This window comes from Lithobates pipiens, unplaced genomic scaffold, assembly GCF_037356315.1.
Source record: "Lithobates pipiens isolate NorthernLeopardFrog02 unplaced genomic scaffold, aLitPip1_a1.2 Scaffold_10, whole genome shotgun sequence".
Classification (NCBI taxonomy): Eukaryota; Metazoa; Chordata; class Amphibia; order Anura; family Ranidae; genus Lithobates; species Lithobates pipiens.
Window position 1 is genome coordinate 55,152,253 of NW_027507686.1, and position 16,685 is coordinate 55,168,937.

At 44.0% G+C, this 16,685-nt stretch overlaps 1 protein-coding gene across 2 annotated transcripts in view; it reads left to right on the plus strand.

The window, feature by feature from the left end:
- FBXL8 (F-box and leucine rich repeat protein 8) overlaps positions 1 to 16,685 on the plus strand; it is a 48,993-nt gene that overhangs the window by 15,390 nt on the left and 16,918 nt on the right. For both annotated transcript variants that reach the window (XM_077455221.1, XM_077455230.1), the window contains exon 2: positions 8,227 to 8,401. In XM_077455221.1, coding sequence (XP_077311347.1) covers positions 8,250 to 8,401 — 152 coding nt within the window. In that variant the 5' untranslated portion in view covers positions 8,227 to 8,249. The remainder of the gene's footprint in view (positions 1 to 8,226; positions 8,402 to 16,685) is intronic.

The following is a 16,685-nucleotide window of genomic DNA, read 5'->3' on the forward strand; positions in this document are numbered from 1 at the left end:
TTGGGGGTGATTTCAATAAACATCTGTGCAGGAACCTGCTCAGATGTCTGTCAAATCGCCCCCCAAAGTCAGACTGAAATGCCAGTTTGAAATTGTATGAGTTCAGCTCTCAATGTGAACGTGGGCTAAAGGCAAAGTTCACCTTTCTTTAAAAAAAAAAAAAAAAAAAAAAAAAAATACTAAATGCACATTTTGCAGGTAAAAAAAAACAAAAATGCATTTATTATTATTTTTTTTCCTTGTGTCCTGCAGACCTTGTCCCCCTGGTTAGTGGATCGTGGGTGCAATGTCAGGATCCTGAAGACAAATCTCTGCCTGTACCTCTATAGAGGCAGACAGTTACTTGCTGCAGGGAGTGTCGGGGAACTAGGAGGGCACTGATAAGCGCCTTGGTAGTTCATTAAAGCAGTGTTCCGCTTAAAAAAAAAAAATTAAAGTCAGCAGCTACAAATACTGCAGCTGCTGACTTTTAATAATCGGACACTGACCTGTTCCAGGGTCCAGCGATGCGGGGGATCGAAGCCCCGCTTGTCTCCCTCTCCGCTTGGTGGCGCCGGGATTTTAACTGTGGGCATGCGGCTGTGGCTTCACAGCCAGGCATCCACTGCGCATGCGCCGTGACTGGCTGCGCAATCATCTGGGACCTGTCACATGTTCCAGATGATTGACAAGAGGGAGGGGGGAGAGGCGAGGGAAATGACGTTAGGAGCCCAGGTGCCAAAGGAGGCAGATTATGAGAGACCCCCTAGCAACAGGCATTTAGAGAAGAGTAAAACAAAAAAAAATCTCCAGTTGTTGTTTTTTATTTTATTTTATTTTTTTTAAGCACATTAATAATTTTTTTTTTTTTGGGGGGGGGGTCGAACTCCACTATAAGAACTACAGGCTGATTAGCACAGTGGAAGCGGGGACTTGTACTTCATTTATTCACAGATCTCTCTGGGCTCGGGCAGCACAGCTGTGTAGTTTCTAAAATGTGACAGCAGGTGTGTGAAGAAGAACCCCCTCCCACTGTCAGGGGGGTGAGGGAGGTGAGCGGGGATGCTACATAGTAACATATAACTTCTTATACTCTAAACACCAGTCACATGTTACTGAAGGGGAACTGATCCTGTAATTGCCCACTGAAATATGATCCACCACAGATAGCTTTTCAGAGACAGCTCTAGTGTGAACCTAGTAGATTTGCCACCTCATCCCTTTAAACCTGAACACCTTTAAATTACACAGGTTCTTCGGCTAAGTAAATGCAGATAAGGCACCAAGTGAGTTTAATTACCACCTTAATCAGCCACAGAACCTGTGTAATTAATATGTGTTCGGGTTTAAAGGGATGCAGCGGCAACCATAGAACCTAGCCTAATCTAGGACTGAATTTAGCTGGATAAGGTGACAGTTTGCATGAGCGGATCATGCTAGTACCGGTAGTAGCGATTAAATGAGAACTTTATTGGCTGAAATGAAGATCCATGTGAATAGCAGTTGAGTTACCAATTACCTGATCCAAAGAGATCTTCAAGTCATCAGTTCCGGGTGTGCTGAGACAAGCCAACTGTCTCTTTCAGCCCCAGAAGAGGCTCTGAATCTAGAATGTTACTAAAGTTAACTAGTTAATTGGGGAAAAGGCTGCACAAGACTTTTGGCCTAGATAAGCAGTAAGTATAAGGCCGGGTTCACACTGGTATGACAAATGCTCTGACATTGGGAGCTCATGTCGCATGACGTGTCAAAATCAATGTTTCCCCATGAGAGCCGCCTAGACTGGTCCAATACAAGTCGGTCTGACTTTGAAAATGCTTCCTGCACTACTTTGGTCTGAATTTGATCCTACTTCAGCCCACTGAATATCACTGAAGTCAGATAGCCGTCTTGACTGATCCGACTTTGGCATGCGACTTGTGCTCTGATCTTGATCCACGCCAAATTATTAATAAAAAAAAACGAAAAATGGTATGGGTTCCCCCTCCAAGGCCCTTCGGTTTGTTATGGGTTTTAAGGGTAACCCCCACGCCAAAAAAATGACATGGGGGCCCCCCAAAATCCATACCAGACCCTTATTCGAGCACACAGCCTGGCAGGTCAGAAAACGGGGTGGGGACGAGCACGCACCCCCTCCTGAACCGTACCAGGCCACGTGCCCTCAACATGGGGGGTGAGTGCTTTTGGGGCAGGGGGGCCCTGCACCCCCCCCCCCCGACCCCAAAGCACCTTGTCCCCATGTTGATGAGGACAAAGGCCTCTTCCCGACAACCCTGGCTGTTGGTTGTTGGGGTCTGCCGGGGGGGGGGGGCTTATTGGAATCTGGACGCCCCCTTTAACAAGGGGGCCCCCAGATCCCGGCCCCCTACCCTATGTGAATGAGTATGGGGTACATTGTACCCCTGCACTCTTAACTAATGAACAGGCCACCCCTAGTGTTGCTGCAATGCATGGCATTGTAACATACTACATTTTTGCAGTAAACATTTTGTAGCATGATTTATTTTTGGTGCATTGGCAGCCCTTATTTCAATGGGTTACTTTAACCCAATGCACATTAACATGCAACATAACAAGCATTTATGCAGTTTTGCTAGGACACTACATAAATGTAAATGGGCCTGCAATGTATTTTAAGTTACAGAAAATGTATCAGGAAAAGTGAGAATCCTTGGTGTGATGGAAGGGTTCCAGAGCCAGTACTATGGAAGCACAATAAATTTTACATATACAAAGACCGAGAAATTTTATTGGACTAAAATGGAATCAGTGTTTATTTAATGTCCAGGAATGTTCTTGACTTTGTGGGGGTGTCATTCAGATATCGGCTTTTTCAGCCGGCGCTTCCCTAAACGATAAGAATGATCATAGTGGCGTTCTTCCGGCGCATCCCTCTGGTGCATCTACTGACTCACCGCTTTCATTGGTTAGTCCGAGAACGGATGCGTTGGCCGCAGATGGTGATCACAGATATTTCTGGTGGACCAGATGGTCGCCGGAGTCTCTATGATCATTCAGAGGCCGGGCACGATGTTATCACATCACGCCCGTCCTCTGCATTCAAACGAATGGCGCTGCCTCAGCTGTGAAGCTGAGATTGTTTATTTTATTGTTTTGATTTCAGGTTTCCCAGCCTAGAGGTGAGATGCGGGGTCTTATTGACCCCATGTTTCACTGTAAAGAGGACCGATCATGCCATATTCCTATTAAAAGGGATGTTTATATTCCTTGTAATAGGAATAAAAGTGATCAAAATTATTATTATTTTTTTTAAAGTGTCAAACTAAAAAAATAAAAGTCAAATAAACAATAATTTTTTTTTTTAAAGTGCCCCTGTCCCCTTGTGCTCGCAGTCGAACACTTATGTAAGTCCCACCCACATATGAAAATGGTGTTCAAACCACACATGTGAGGTGTCGCCGCAAACGTTAGAGTGAGAGAAATAATTCTAGCCCTAGACCTCCTCTGTAACTCAAAACATGTGACCAGTAACAATTTTTAAAGTGCGCCTATGGGGATTTTTAAGTAGCGACGTTTGCCGCCCTTCCCACGAGCATGTGCAATTTTGAAGCGTGACATGTTAGATATCTATTTACTCGGCGTAACTTCATCTTTCACAGTATGCAAAAAAAATGGGCTAACTTTAATGTTTTGTTTTTTTTAAACAGTTTTTTTTTTCCAAAAAAAAAAGTTTGAAAAATTGCAATGACCGCCATTGTATTATCTAGGGTCTTTGATAAAAAAAAACATATATAATGTTTGGGGGTTCTATGTAATTTGGAAGTGGTTAAAGGGGCTGTAAACCCTTGTGTTTTTTCACCTTAATGATTCCATTCATTAAGGCGAAAAAACATGTGGCAGTCACCAACCCCCCAGCCCCCCGTCTTACTTACCTGAGCCCCTTCATCTCCTCGGCAGAGACATGCTGTCCCTCTCTCCGCAGGGTCCCAGGTCTTGATTGGATAGATTGATATAAATGCAGCCATTGTCTCCTGCTGCTGTCAATCAAATCCAATGACCGGGGCAGAGTCCGGCATTCATGTCTGTGGATGCAAATGCTGGACTCGGAAGCATGCCCGCAAGGTAACCCCCAGGTAGAGCGCTTCTCCTAGGGGGTTATCTGATGCAGAGAGGAGCTGCAAGAGCCGATGGGGGACCACAGAAGAGGATGTTTGGGGCCACTCTGTGCAAAACGAGCTGCACAGTGGAGGTAAATATGACATATATGTTTTTTTTTTTTTTAAAACAAACAAAAAATGATCCTTTACAATCACTTTAAGGAGTTACAGCAAGCCATCCATAAAACGACCATAAAACAAAACTAGCTCATTCTGCAAGACCCTGGCCAAACATTAAAGCGGAGGTCCACCCTAAAGTGGACCTTCCGCTCATTAGAATCCTTCCCCCCTCTGGCGCCACAATTGGCACCTTTCAGGGGGGAGGGGGGTGTAGGTACCTGTACAGTACAGGTATCTGCACCCACTTCCGGTGTAGATTCTGCAGAAGGTACGCCCCTTTCCGAAAGTCCCCCGCTGCCTGCTGGAAAACACACGGATCCCAGAGACAGCGGGGACCATCCTTATTGCACAGCGCAGTAGGGAACCGGGAAATGAAGCCGAAAGGCTCCACTTCCTGATTACCATACCCAAGATGGCGGCGGCAGCACCCGAGAGACGATCGAGAGATCGGCTTCGGGTGCCGACATCGCGGGCGCGCTGGGCGGGTAAGTGTCATTATTTTAAAAGTCAGCAGCTGCAGTATTTGTAGCTGCTGGCTTTTTAAAAAAAAAACGGCGGACTCCCGCCAGCTCCAGATAGTTAAATACATCACATTGTCCATCCAACACTAGACTGGATGACTAAAACCGGCCATAGATGGAGTGATTTTCTTTCCTGCAACCTATGCAAAATCGCTCAATTCCATCAACACAATCAGTGTTGATGGGTGAATCCCTCTCGCTGAACCATTTTGTTCTCCGGGGGGGTGATCACTGCTAGTATTAAGCGCATGTAAAATCCAACAGGCTGGTTTTGATCAACTTGGGTACATTGGATGGAATCGATCGATCGATCAACTTGGGTACATTCAGCTTGCCCATGCATGGTTCGAATCCCAGCTAGTCCCTGCTGATCTGGTTCGAGATTCAAACCATCTATGGCTGGCTTTACCTAATAAAAACACAGTGAAATATAAAAAAGTTTTAAGAAATGGGAGGAACTGTGCAAAGCTTTGATGAGGTCCCCTTGGGGTGGTTTTCTAACAGAGTGGAGGTGTAAAAAATAGGTTGCAGGTATGTGGATTAATAGAGGGTTAGCAGCATAGCCCCTTACTAGACATGGGAGCCCCCCATAAAATAGTCTCCTTTTACCATCAAAGGCCTTATAGCAGGGACCTCCAAACATTTCAAAGGGCCAGTTTACCGTCCTTCAGACTTTAGGGGGGCAGGATTGTGTCCAGTCGGGTGCAAAAGGCCTTGGGCCAAGCATCCATGAGAATAAACATGGCCTCAGGGTTGGGGATCTGTAGAATGAGGAGTAGTGCTCCATCATTGGTATCAATGGGAGGAATAGTATCCCATCATTGGTATCAGTGGGAGGAATAGTATCCCATCATTGGTATTAGTGGGAGGAATTGTGCCCCATCATTGGTATTAGTGGAGTGAATAGTGCCCCATCATTGGTATTAGTAGAGTGAATAGTGTCCCATCATTGGTATTAGTAGAGTGAATAGTGTCCCATCATTGGTATTAGTGGAGTGAATAGTGTCCCATCATTGGTATTAGTGGAAGGAATAGTGGCCCATCATTGGTATTAGTGGGAGGAATAGTGGCCCATCATTGGTATTAGTGGAGTGAATAGTGGCCCATTATTGGTATAAGTGGAGTGAATAGTGTCCCATCATTGGTATTAGTGGGAGGAATAGTGGCCCATCATTGGTATTAGTGGAGTGAATAGTGCACCATCATTGATATTAATTGGAGAAATAGTGCTCCATCATTAATGTCAATGGCAGGAATTTTTCCCCCCTGCTGTCAGTGGGAGGAATAGTGCCTCTAATCATTGGGAAGAAAGGTGCCCGAAGGGCCGGATAAAGGCTAGCAAAGGGGCCCTCAGGGCACAGGTTCGAGACCACTGCCTTACAGCTTTAGCAGAATGCCAGAGGGTAGGAGGCAGAGCAGATCTGAACAAAGGTGCACTTCCATCCTTTTCTGAATGCTTAGGGGTGGTCCTGCATTCTGCCTGCCCTGGATCAGCATCATGCATTGCCATGGTGTGAGCTGGATGCTGGGCCCTAGAGCTTTATTAGTTGTTATAGTCCTGGCGGGCGTTGCTGCACATGTTGCGGATCCAGGGCATTTTGTGTCTGTGATCGCAACACCTGGGAATCCAAATGGCACCCAAGTGCCCTAGGGCTAATTCACATGATGCAATCCATAATGCAACATATTTTTTTTGTGTGTTAAGGCTTGCTGCATTAAGGCAAGCTATTGGTTTTGAATTGCACCTTAACCACTAGACGACCTGCCGCCACAGTTATCCTGCAGCAAGTTGGTTCGCCTGGGCAAATCACCGTAGGTATACATCGGTCGCTTTAAGACCACTACCCTGTTTCCCTGAAAATAAGACCTAGCAAGATTGTCGGTGATGGCTGCAATATAAGCCCTACCCCCCAAATAAGCCCTACCCTGTTTCCCCAAAAATAAGCCCTACCCTGAAAAGAAGACATACAAGGACTTTAACTAGGGCTTATTTGGAGGGTGGGGCTTATGTTGCAGCCATCACCGACAATCACGCTAGGTCTTATTTTCGGGGGGAAACAGGGTAGGGGCACGTGCGTGTGACGATGGAGCCGAGGGGGCCGCAATGTTGACCAGGCACCCATGATCACTCCTGAGAGACACAGAATGGAGATCTGTCAATGTAAACAGACAGATCTCCGTTCTGTCAGGGGTGCGGAGACACATCTGTTGTTCATACTAAGTATGAACAGTGATATGTCTCATCCTCCAGGCAGTCCCATCCCCCCTACAGTTGGAATCACTCCCTAGGACACATATTTAAACCCTTGATCGCCCCCTAGTGTTAACCCCTTCCATGCCAGTGACATTTATACAGCAATCAGTGGCTATTTTGAGCTCTGATCGCTGTATAAATGACAGTGGTCCCAAAAATGTGTCAAAAGTGTCCAAATTGTCCTCCGCAATGTCGCAGACCCAATAAAAATCGCAGATTGCCGCCATTACTAGTAAAAAAATATAATAATAAAATTGCCATAAATGTATCCCCTATTTTTCAGATGCTTAAACTTTTGCGCAAACGAATCAATATACACTTATTGCAATTTTTAAAAAAATTTTTTTACCAAAAATATGTAGAAGAATACATATCGGCCTAAACTGAGGAAGAAAATCTTTTTTAAAATATTTTTGGGGGGGGGATATTTATTATAGCAAAAAGTAAAAAATATTGCTTTTTTTCCCAAAATTGTCACTCTTTTTTTTGTTTATAGCCCAAAAAATAAAAACCACAGAGGTGATTAAATACCACCAAAAGAAAGTGTGGAATTTGTGGAAAGAAGGACATCAATTTTGTTTGGGCACAACGTCGCACGACCGGCAATTGTCAGTTAAAGCGACACAGTGTCGTATCGCAAAAAATGGTCTGGTCATTAAGGGGGTAAATCTTTCCGGGGCTGAAGTGGTCTACACTGTCTACTGTCAATGTCTACAAGAAAATGCACCTGCAGTAATTTTTGTCGAAGCAGTTTGCAGTGGTGTGCTGTACTGCAGGTGCGCCAGCAACTCATGTGCAAGCGCCATGGGGGCCATTCATACTGACTGCATTCTACGCCCATTGGCATTAACATATGTAATGGGCCCTCAATAATCTAATTAACATTCCAGCCCAATAACCAAAACTAAAAACAGAAAAAGTTGGCATATTAAAACCCGCTGTATGTCCTGGCTACAAAAATCCTTCTACTGGAAGAGTAACCACCATCAACCTTCTATTCGGATCATTTGGCCTCTTACACAATACAGGGCACTATTTATCTAGCTCAACCTGCCTGTTTGAACTTTTACCCGCCATGAGTAATTCCTTTTAAGGTCCAACAATGTTTAATTTAGACCCATAAACTTTTTCCTGAGTGCAACTTAAATAGGCCAATGAGAGAGAAGGAAAACTGCGATGACCATGTTTGGTATCAATGACGGTGCAATAAAATACCTGTGCTTGTTCCAAACAGGTTAAGCTGGAAACAGAGGCACGATGTCTGAGCAATGGGAGTACATGCCTCAAGATGTCCTCACACAAGTGTTCTATTACCTGCCTATTACTGATAGAAGGGCTGTCTCCCAGGTCTGCCAGTCCTGGGCATCGGCTGTGGCTTCAAACTCTGTCTGGCACTACACAGAAATCTGGTAGGTAATAAGGTTTTTATTTAAAATGTTATTTAATTTATTTATTATAGGTATTTTTATAGTGCTGACAATTTACGCAGAGCTTTACATGTATTCTACATTCACATCTTACCTCAAAGGAGCTTACAATCTAAAGTTCCCACCTTCCGTGCATATATGCACATACTAGAGTCAATTTAGACAGAAATCGTGTATCATTTATCATACAATATTTGCTGCTTTATTATACAGTTAGGTCCATATATATATGTATTTGGGCACAATTTAATTTTTTTCAGGTATTTACCAAAATATATTCAAGCTATAGTTATATACTAGATATGGGCTGAAAGTGCACACTCTCTGGTTTAATTTGAGGGTATTTACATCCAAATCTGAGGAATTGTTTAGGAATTACAGCTCTTAAAGTGGTAGTAAACCCTTACAAACCACTTTGACCTACAGGTAAGCCTAGATTAAGACTTACCTGACGGTCCAAGAAATATCTCCTAAACCTACACGGTTTAGGAGATATTTACTAAAAGACACATACAGCTGCGCCGTAGACAGCTGCGCGCAGGTGCACTATCGCCGTTAGCAGCATGCTGCTGCTAACGGCGATATGCCGTTAGTGGCGGCTCCCGTGCGCACGCGCGGGAGTGACGTCATCGCTGCTCCGGCGCTGTGAGTGGCCGGAGCAGCGATACCCAGAAGAAGATGGACGCTCGGGACTACAGGGGACAGTGACGACGTCGCTGGCTCCTGTGTCAGGTAAGTGACACATAATGGGCTACTATGCGATGCATAGTAGCCCAGTATGCTTTACCTTTGCAAGTAGACAAAGAGGAAGTAAACCCATCAGGGTTTACTTCCTCTTTAAGAATAGCCATCCCCTTTTTTTAAGGGGCCAAAAGTAATTGGACAATTGAATCAAAAGCTGTTTCATGGCCAAGTGTGGGCTACTCCTTTGTTATTTCTTCATCAATTGAACAGGTAAAGGGTCTGTAGTCAATTTAAGTGAGGTATTTGCATTTGGAATACATTGCTGTGAACCCTACATCATGTTTTGAAGGGAGCTGTCCATGCAAGTGAAACAGGCCATTGTAAGGCTTCAAAAATGAAACAAATCCATCAGAGAGATAGGAGCAACATTAGGAGCGGCCAAATCAACAGTTTGGTGCATTCTGAGGAAAGAAGAACGCACTGGTGAGCTCAGCAACATAAAAAGACCTGGTCGTCCACGGAAGACAACAGTGGTGGATGGTTGCAGGATCCTCTCTATGGTAAAGAAAAACCCATTTACAACATCCAGACAAGTGGACACTCTCCAGAAGGTGTATCATTGTCAAAGTCTACAATCAAGAGAAGACTTCACAAGAGCAAATACAGAGGGTTCACCACAAGGTGCAACCATTCATAAGCCTGAAGAATAGAAAAGCCAGATTAGACTTTGCCAAAAAACATCTAAAGAAGCCAGACCAGTTCTGGAAAAGCAATCTTTGGAAGGATGAAACTAAGATTAATGTGTACCAGAATGACGGGAAGAAAAAGGTGTGGAGAAAGCTTGGAACAGTTTATGATCAAAGGACACAATGTCATCTGTAAAACATGGTGGAGGCAGTGTGATGGCATGGGCATGCATGGCTTCCAGTGGCACTGGGACATTGGTGTTTATTGATGATGTGACAGAAGACAGAAGCAGCCGGATGAATTCTGTAGTGTTTAGAGATATACTGTCAGCCCAGATTCAGCCAAATGCAGCAAAGTTGATTGGATGGTGCTTCACAGTACAGATGGACAATGATCCAAAACACACTGCAAAAGCAACCCAGGAGCTTTTGAAGGAAAAAAAGTGGAATATTCTGCAATGGCTGAGTCAATCACCTGATCTCAACCCAATTGAGCATGCATTTCACTTGCTGAAGGCAAAACTAAATGCAAAAAGACCCACAAAGAAAGAACAACTGAAGCCAGCTGCAGTTAGAGCCTGACAAAGCATCAGAGAGGAAACCCAGTCTTTGGTAATGTCCATGGGTTGCAAACTTCAGATAGTCATTGCCAGTAAAGGATACTCAACAAATTATTAAAAATGAAAATTTTATTTATGATTATATATATATTTGTCCTATTACATTTGAGCCCTGAAAATGGGGGGACTGTGTATAAAAATGGTTGTAGTTCCTAAAATTTGTACTTGATATTTATGTTCAACCCCTTGATTTAAAGCTGAAAGTCTGCACTTTTCAGTTTTTCATTTGGATTGTTTTGTTTTAATTTTGTGCTGGTGGCATACAGGCCCAAAAATATGAAAATTGTGCCTGTGTGCAAATATATATGGACCTAACTGTATATCCACAAACTTTAGAACTTTTTCAGCCATAGAAGAACATTGTTTATTTCACCTGTGATTCTGAGAACTGGAGAGCTGATATTGGCGTATGAGGCCAGAATTAGGCCATGATGGACCATGACAGCCATAATCTCTGCTGACACAATGTACCTTTCATGTTCATATTATAATTGACAGTACCAGTATGTAAGTACATAGGACCAAATAGAGCAATACAATTTCAACAGGGATGCAACACAGTACTTCCCTACTCTAAAAAAACTCTTGGGCTAAACTTACACTTTAAAAGAAATGTACAATTTGCCAACCCAGAAGCATGCTGATAGGAAAAGCAAGCAGAGTGACAGGGAGATTAACTGATCACTGTGCTGCTTCTCCTTTCACTGTCCATTCAGAGACATGGGCGGATCCATGACAACCTGGCTGTCATTCAACCTGGAAGACTGAGGACAGCTAGTGGTGGAACAGTAGTACTGCAGGGTACAGTCTCAAATCAAAGGGTTATTTCTTATTTATAAAAATAAACTGCCTATTGCAGGTAAGGGCCGGTTCACACAGCGGGCGATGCGAGGCGACACGACTCGCCTCGCTCCCGCAAGTCGCCCCCGTTCTGTACAATGGAACCGTTCTGAGAGGAGCGACTCGAGTCGCTCCGACTCAGAAAAAAGGTTCCTGTACTACTTTCGGGCGACCTCGGGGCGACTTGCATTGACTTCTATACAGAAGTCATTTGCAAGTCGCCGACGAGGCCGCTGCAGGTCGCGGCGAGGCAAGTCGGAGTCGCCTCGCCTCGCCTGCAGTGTGAACCGGCCCTAAGGGGTGTTTATAGTTAAAAACAAACTCTGCGGCTATGACTAAAGTTGAATATTGCCCTTGCTATAGGTGTAGGCCATTTATGTACCTCCAGAAGCCCAAGTGAAATACTCCCAGGACTTTGCTGGGACAGTTAAGCTGAGTTCTTCTTTACACATTACCAGGCTATAAACTTATTTTTTTCCTGTGTTTAGTTGCAAATCCTTACCATTACCTAAATTATTCTAATGAAGGCAAATAGATGAAGAAGGATATCATGTTTAAACAAACTCAATAAGAGCTTGCGTGTTCCAAAACCCTCAACAACAGGATATATGATTCAGACACCCTCTGCGTAGTCACCTGGTTGATATCACTATTCAAATATTGAGGATTCAGAGCTTTTTATGTTGCCTGCCAGCTCACTGGACAATAAAATAACGCAATCACATTGCTTAGATTTTATTTCTTCTTCTTGTAAGCTGATAGGCGCTGGGTTCACATATATCCCCGCATGTGATTCGGATAGGAATCGCACCGCATTCCTATTCAAATCACGTGCAATGTCTGTGCGGTGCAATTTTAACCATTCATTTGTGTGGCTCAAATCGCACCAAATTCGCACAAAAAAGGTGCAGAACCCCTTCCTACACCGGAATCGGATCACATGGGTGTTCACATCCATGCAATCCAGGTATTCAATCGTGCTGAATTTTTCATACCATTTCGGGGTGTCCTTAGCTTAACATTGACCCCCCCCCCCCGCAGTTCGCATGAATGCCGTGCAATTTCAGTGCAGTGCAGGAAACGCACAGGATACCCAACATTTCTCGCACCGTATATATGTGAACGAAGCTTAAAGGACAAGTAGGGCCAAAGCTTTTTTGCCCCTACTTCTCCAATAGATCCCAGGAGTGCAGAAAGTCCACCCAGATGCCTAGATTGGAAGCTGGCTCATCCTCTCCAATGAGCTCTGGGTGGGCAGAGCACAGAGCTGGTGACTGACAGTGACTCTGCTCGCTGAAAAGACCGAGAACTGAGTAATCAGGGTTTTCCTTTATTTTTTTTTTAAGAAGCCCGTTCCTCTTTTTAAGAAAAATCCTTCACCAGCAATGCAATATAGCTCAATTGGTTCACAATGCTTACCCCCCCCCCCCCCCCCCCCCTGCAAGGAATTATGGGAAGATGATATACACTTTAATTTTAGGCAATTATTCTAGCAGTATTTAAAGATGTATGTCATAATGTTTAATGAGTACACAACTGGAGTAAAGGGTGGGTACTTTTTCTTGATTTTCATCTTTTGTCTGAAGTTCAAAGTTTAAAGCCCACCTCTGGGAAAATTAAAGAGGAGGTCCACCCACTCTGCAAAAATGAAGAGCCAGCAGCTACACATACTGCAGCTGCTGACTTGTAATAATAGGACACTTACCTGTCCTGAAGTCCAGCGATGTCGGCACCGCCACCATTGCTGGTAAGGAAATCCGGCAGTGCAGCATTACGGCTTCACGCCGGGTCCCTACTGCGCATTCGCGCGAGGCACCGCCACGCTCTTCAACTGGCCCAGCGGTGGGGGAAGGAGGAGGAGGGACCTGAGACACTGACGTAATTCGCCACGGCCTGGACTCCCAGAAGTGGGGACATGATACCTGTTCAAGACAGGTATCTGTTCCCCCCCAAAAGGTGCCAAATGTGGCAACGGAGGGGGGAGAAGATAAATGAGCGGAAGTTCCACTTTTGAGTAGAACTCCGCTTTAAACTGTAATTTCCCTCCTACTTCTGTGCTTACCAACAAGGGTTTCTTCACCAAGTACTTAGTCGTGTTTTGCTTGGGGATCGAATACTTATTTTACTCACTGAACTGCAACTCGATTTATAACATTTGTATCGTGTTTTTTCTGGATTTTTGGTTGATATTCTGTCTCTATCATTTAAAATACACCTATGATAACAATTAGAGACCCCTCATTGCTTTGTAAGTGGGCCAACGTACAAAATACACAGGGGATCAAATCATTATTTTCCACACTGTATAGTGCATATGCATAGCTCCCAACTGTCCCTGATTTTGAGAGACTGTCCCTGATTTTGAGGGACTGTCCTTGATTTCGAAGCACTGTCCCTGATTTTGAGAGACTGTCCCTGATTTTGAGAGACTGTCCCTGATTTTGAGAGACTGTCCCTGATTTTGAGAGACTGTCCCTGATTTCGAGGGACTGTCCTTGATTTTGAGGGACTGTCCTTGATTTTGAGGGACTGTCCCTGATTTCGAGGGACTGTCCCTGATTTGGAGCAGTATCCCTCTTTTCTCCTCATTTGTCCCTCATTTTGGTCTGATCTAGATAGATGTGTATAAAATGCACATCTATATAGCATATAGAAAAAGTGTTTCCCAGTGCTAAACTTTTCATCTGATTTATAAATGGCTGCATTTGTAAATTCAAAAAGCCAATATAAAGGAATAGTAGTGGTAAAAAAAAAAGTACTTGTGGGTTTAACCAATCTTGTTTTTTTGTATAATTCTCCTTTAAGGGGGTGTGTCCTATGCCTGCATACTTTTGCTGATAGGTGTCCCTCATTCCCTTCTCAGAAAGTTGGGAGGTATGGATATATTCTGATCAGCAGATCCTGCTCTACTGTAAATGCACCTGTTAATGCTGACTGTAGCTCGACCCCATTCTGAGGTCCACATTATGGGCATTCCTTTGGGGGAAAGTACAGCCAGAAAAGTGCCCCTCCCCCTTTCCAAACTGAGTGAACTGTCACTACTAACAATGAACAATCAGAACTGCTTGTTCATTCATATAAGTACAGGTATACCCCACTTTTAAGTACACAATGGGGTTTATTTACTAAAGCTGGAAAGTGCAAAATCAGGCTGACTTCTGCATAGAAACCAATGAGCTTCCAGGTTTTATTACCAAATCTTAATTGAACAAGCGGGGGTTAGAAGCTCATTGGTTTTTATGCAGAAGTGAGCCTGATTTTGCACTTTCCAGCTTTAGTAAATAAACCCCATTGTGTACTTAAAGTGGTGTTCCACCCACAAAAAAAAAAGCTTAAAATTCTTAAAAAAATAAAATAAAAAACATTTGGATTTTTTTTTTAAACTCACCTCTAAACGCCTGTTGCTAGGGGGTCCCTCGTAGTCTGCCTCCTTCAGTGCCTGGGCTCCTGACGTCACTTCCCCTCGGCGCAGGAAGGGCTCAGCTCTGCCCCTCCCTCCTGTCAGTCATCTGGGACACATGACATTTCCCAGATGACTGCGCAGCAACGAGAGGAAGGGGGGATGAGGGGGGCTTCGTTCCCCCGCATCGCTGGACCCTGGGACAGGTAAGTGTCTGATTATTAAAAGTCAGCAGCTGCAGTATTTGGAGCTGCTGCTTTAAATTTTTTTTGCAAGTGTAAGTTCCCATTTTTAACCACATCAGCCCTGGAAGGTTCGCCCCCCCTTCATGACCACGCCATTTTTTGCGATACAGCACTGCGTTACTTTAACTGACAATTGCACGGTCGTGCAAAAAACACTGTACACAAGTAAACTTCACCTCTGCGGTTGTTATTTTTTGCGCTATAAACAAAAAAAGACCAACAATTTTTAACAGAAAAAAATATTTCTTACTTTCTGCTATAAAATATATCCAATAAAAAAATGTAAAAAAATCTGCATTTATTCATCAATTTAGGCCAATATGTTTTCCGCTACATATTTTTGGGAAAAAATATCCAAATAACCATATATTGACTGGTTTGCGCAAAAGTTATAGTGTCTATAATGATATATTTTTATCTTTATGGAATTTTTATTTATTTTTTTATTTGTAATTGCGGCGATCAGCGATTTTAAGCTGAACTGCGACATTGCGGCGGACAAATCGAACACCTAACTACCACTTTTTGGGGACCAGTGACACTAATACAGTGATCAGTGCTAAAAATAAATATGCATTTTCACTGTACTAATGACACTGGCAGGGAAGGGGTTAACATCAGTGGCGATCAAAAGTGTGCTTAAGTGTGCTCCTAGGGAGTGCTTTCTAACTGGGGGGAATGCTGTGACTGGAGGAAGACAGAGAACCTTGTTTCTGCTTAGCAGAAATACAAGATCTCCATCTTCCTCTCTCACAAAATGGCAGTCTGCTTTGTTTACATAGGCAGACTGCCGTTCTGCCTCTTCAGAGAACGATCGGCGGGTCCCGGCGGACATTGCGTCCACTGGACCTGCTGATTGGCTCCCACTGTGTCCAATCACAGTGGGAGCAGGTTGCCGGTGGCGCATGCATGCCTGTACATGATTTGACGCAGGAGGGCCTCCCTGCCGCAGTATATCTGTGCACAGCGGTCCTTAAGAGTTTAATGTACAAGAAACAGCAAATAAGTGTATAAACAGCCTCCGATTTTATTTTCTTCTATACGGAGCACTGTGTGCTTTATATGAATGGCAGTGCTGGTCTCCAGAGCAGGGAAGGGATGTCCAACCAGGCTGCTTAGCAACCCGGGGGACAGATTTGAAGGGGACCAAGTGCTATATGTACTAGGTTTCCAGTAGAGCAGGGGTCTCCAAACTTTCTAAACAAAAGGCAAGTTTAGTACAGACTTTAGGAGGGCTGGACTTTGGCCAGTGATAGTGGAAATTTCCCTGGCATCAGTGTGAGTAAACATTGCCACATTTGGTATTAGGGGGAATATTAGTGCCCCATTGTTGGTATCATTGGAAGGGATAGTGCCCCATTTTTGATGTCAGTGGGAGAATTGGTGCCCCATTGTTGTCAGTTGGCAGTGGGAGGACTACTCTAGTGCCCCAAGGGTTGGATAAAGGCAAGCAAAGGGCCCCCGGGCTGCAGTTTGAAGACAACTGCTTGCTGAATCTGTACCCCACTGGTTGCCCCGACCATGCAAGCCATCTGACACTCTGGGTTCAGACATTTCTCGATGATAAGAATTAAAGACACACATACACACTTTAGGTGTAAAAGTTGGATAGTGTTTACTGAAAAGCTAAGAGCATAAATCCCCAGTGGTTTAAACTTGACCCCTGGGGAAGTTTCACAGTAACAAGAAAAATACAATAGTGACAATGATATAAAACAAAGACACAAAAGCAAAATTTGGTTGTAGAGTGCAAAGATTTTCAAATAATACTCTATACGGATGTGAACAGGC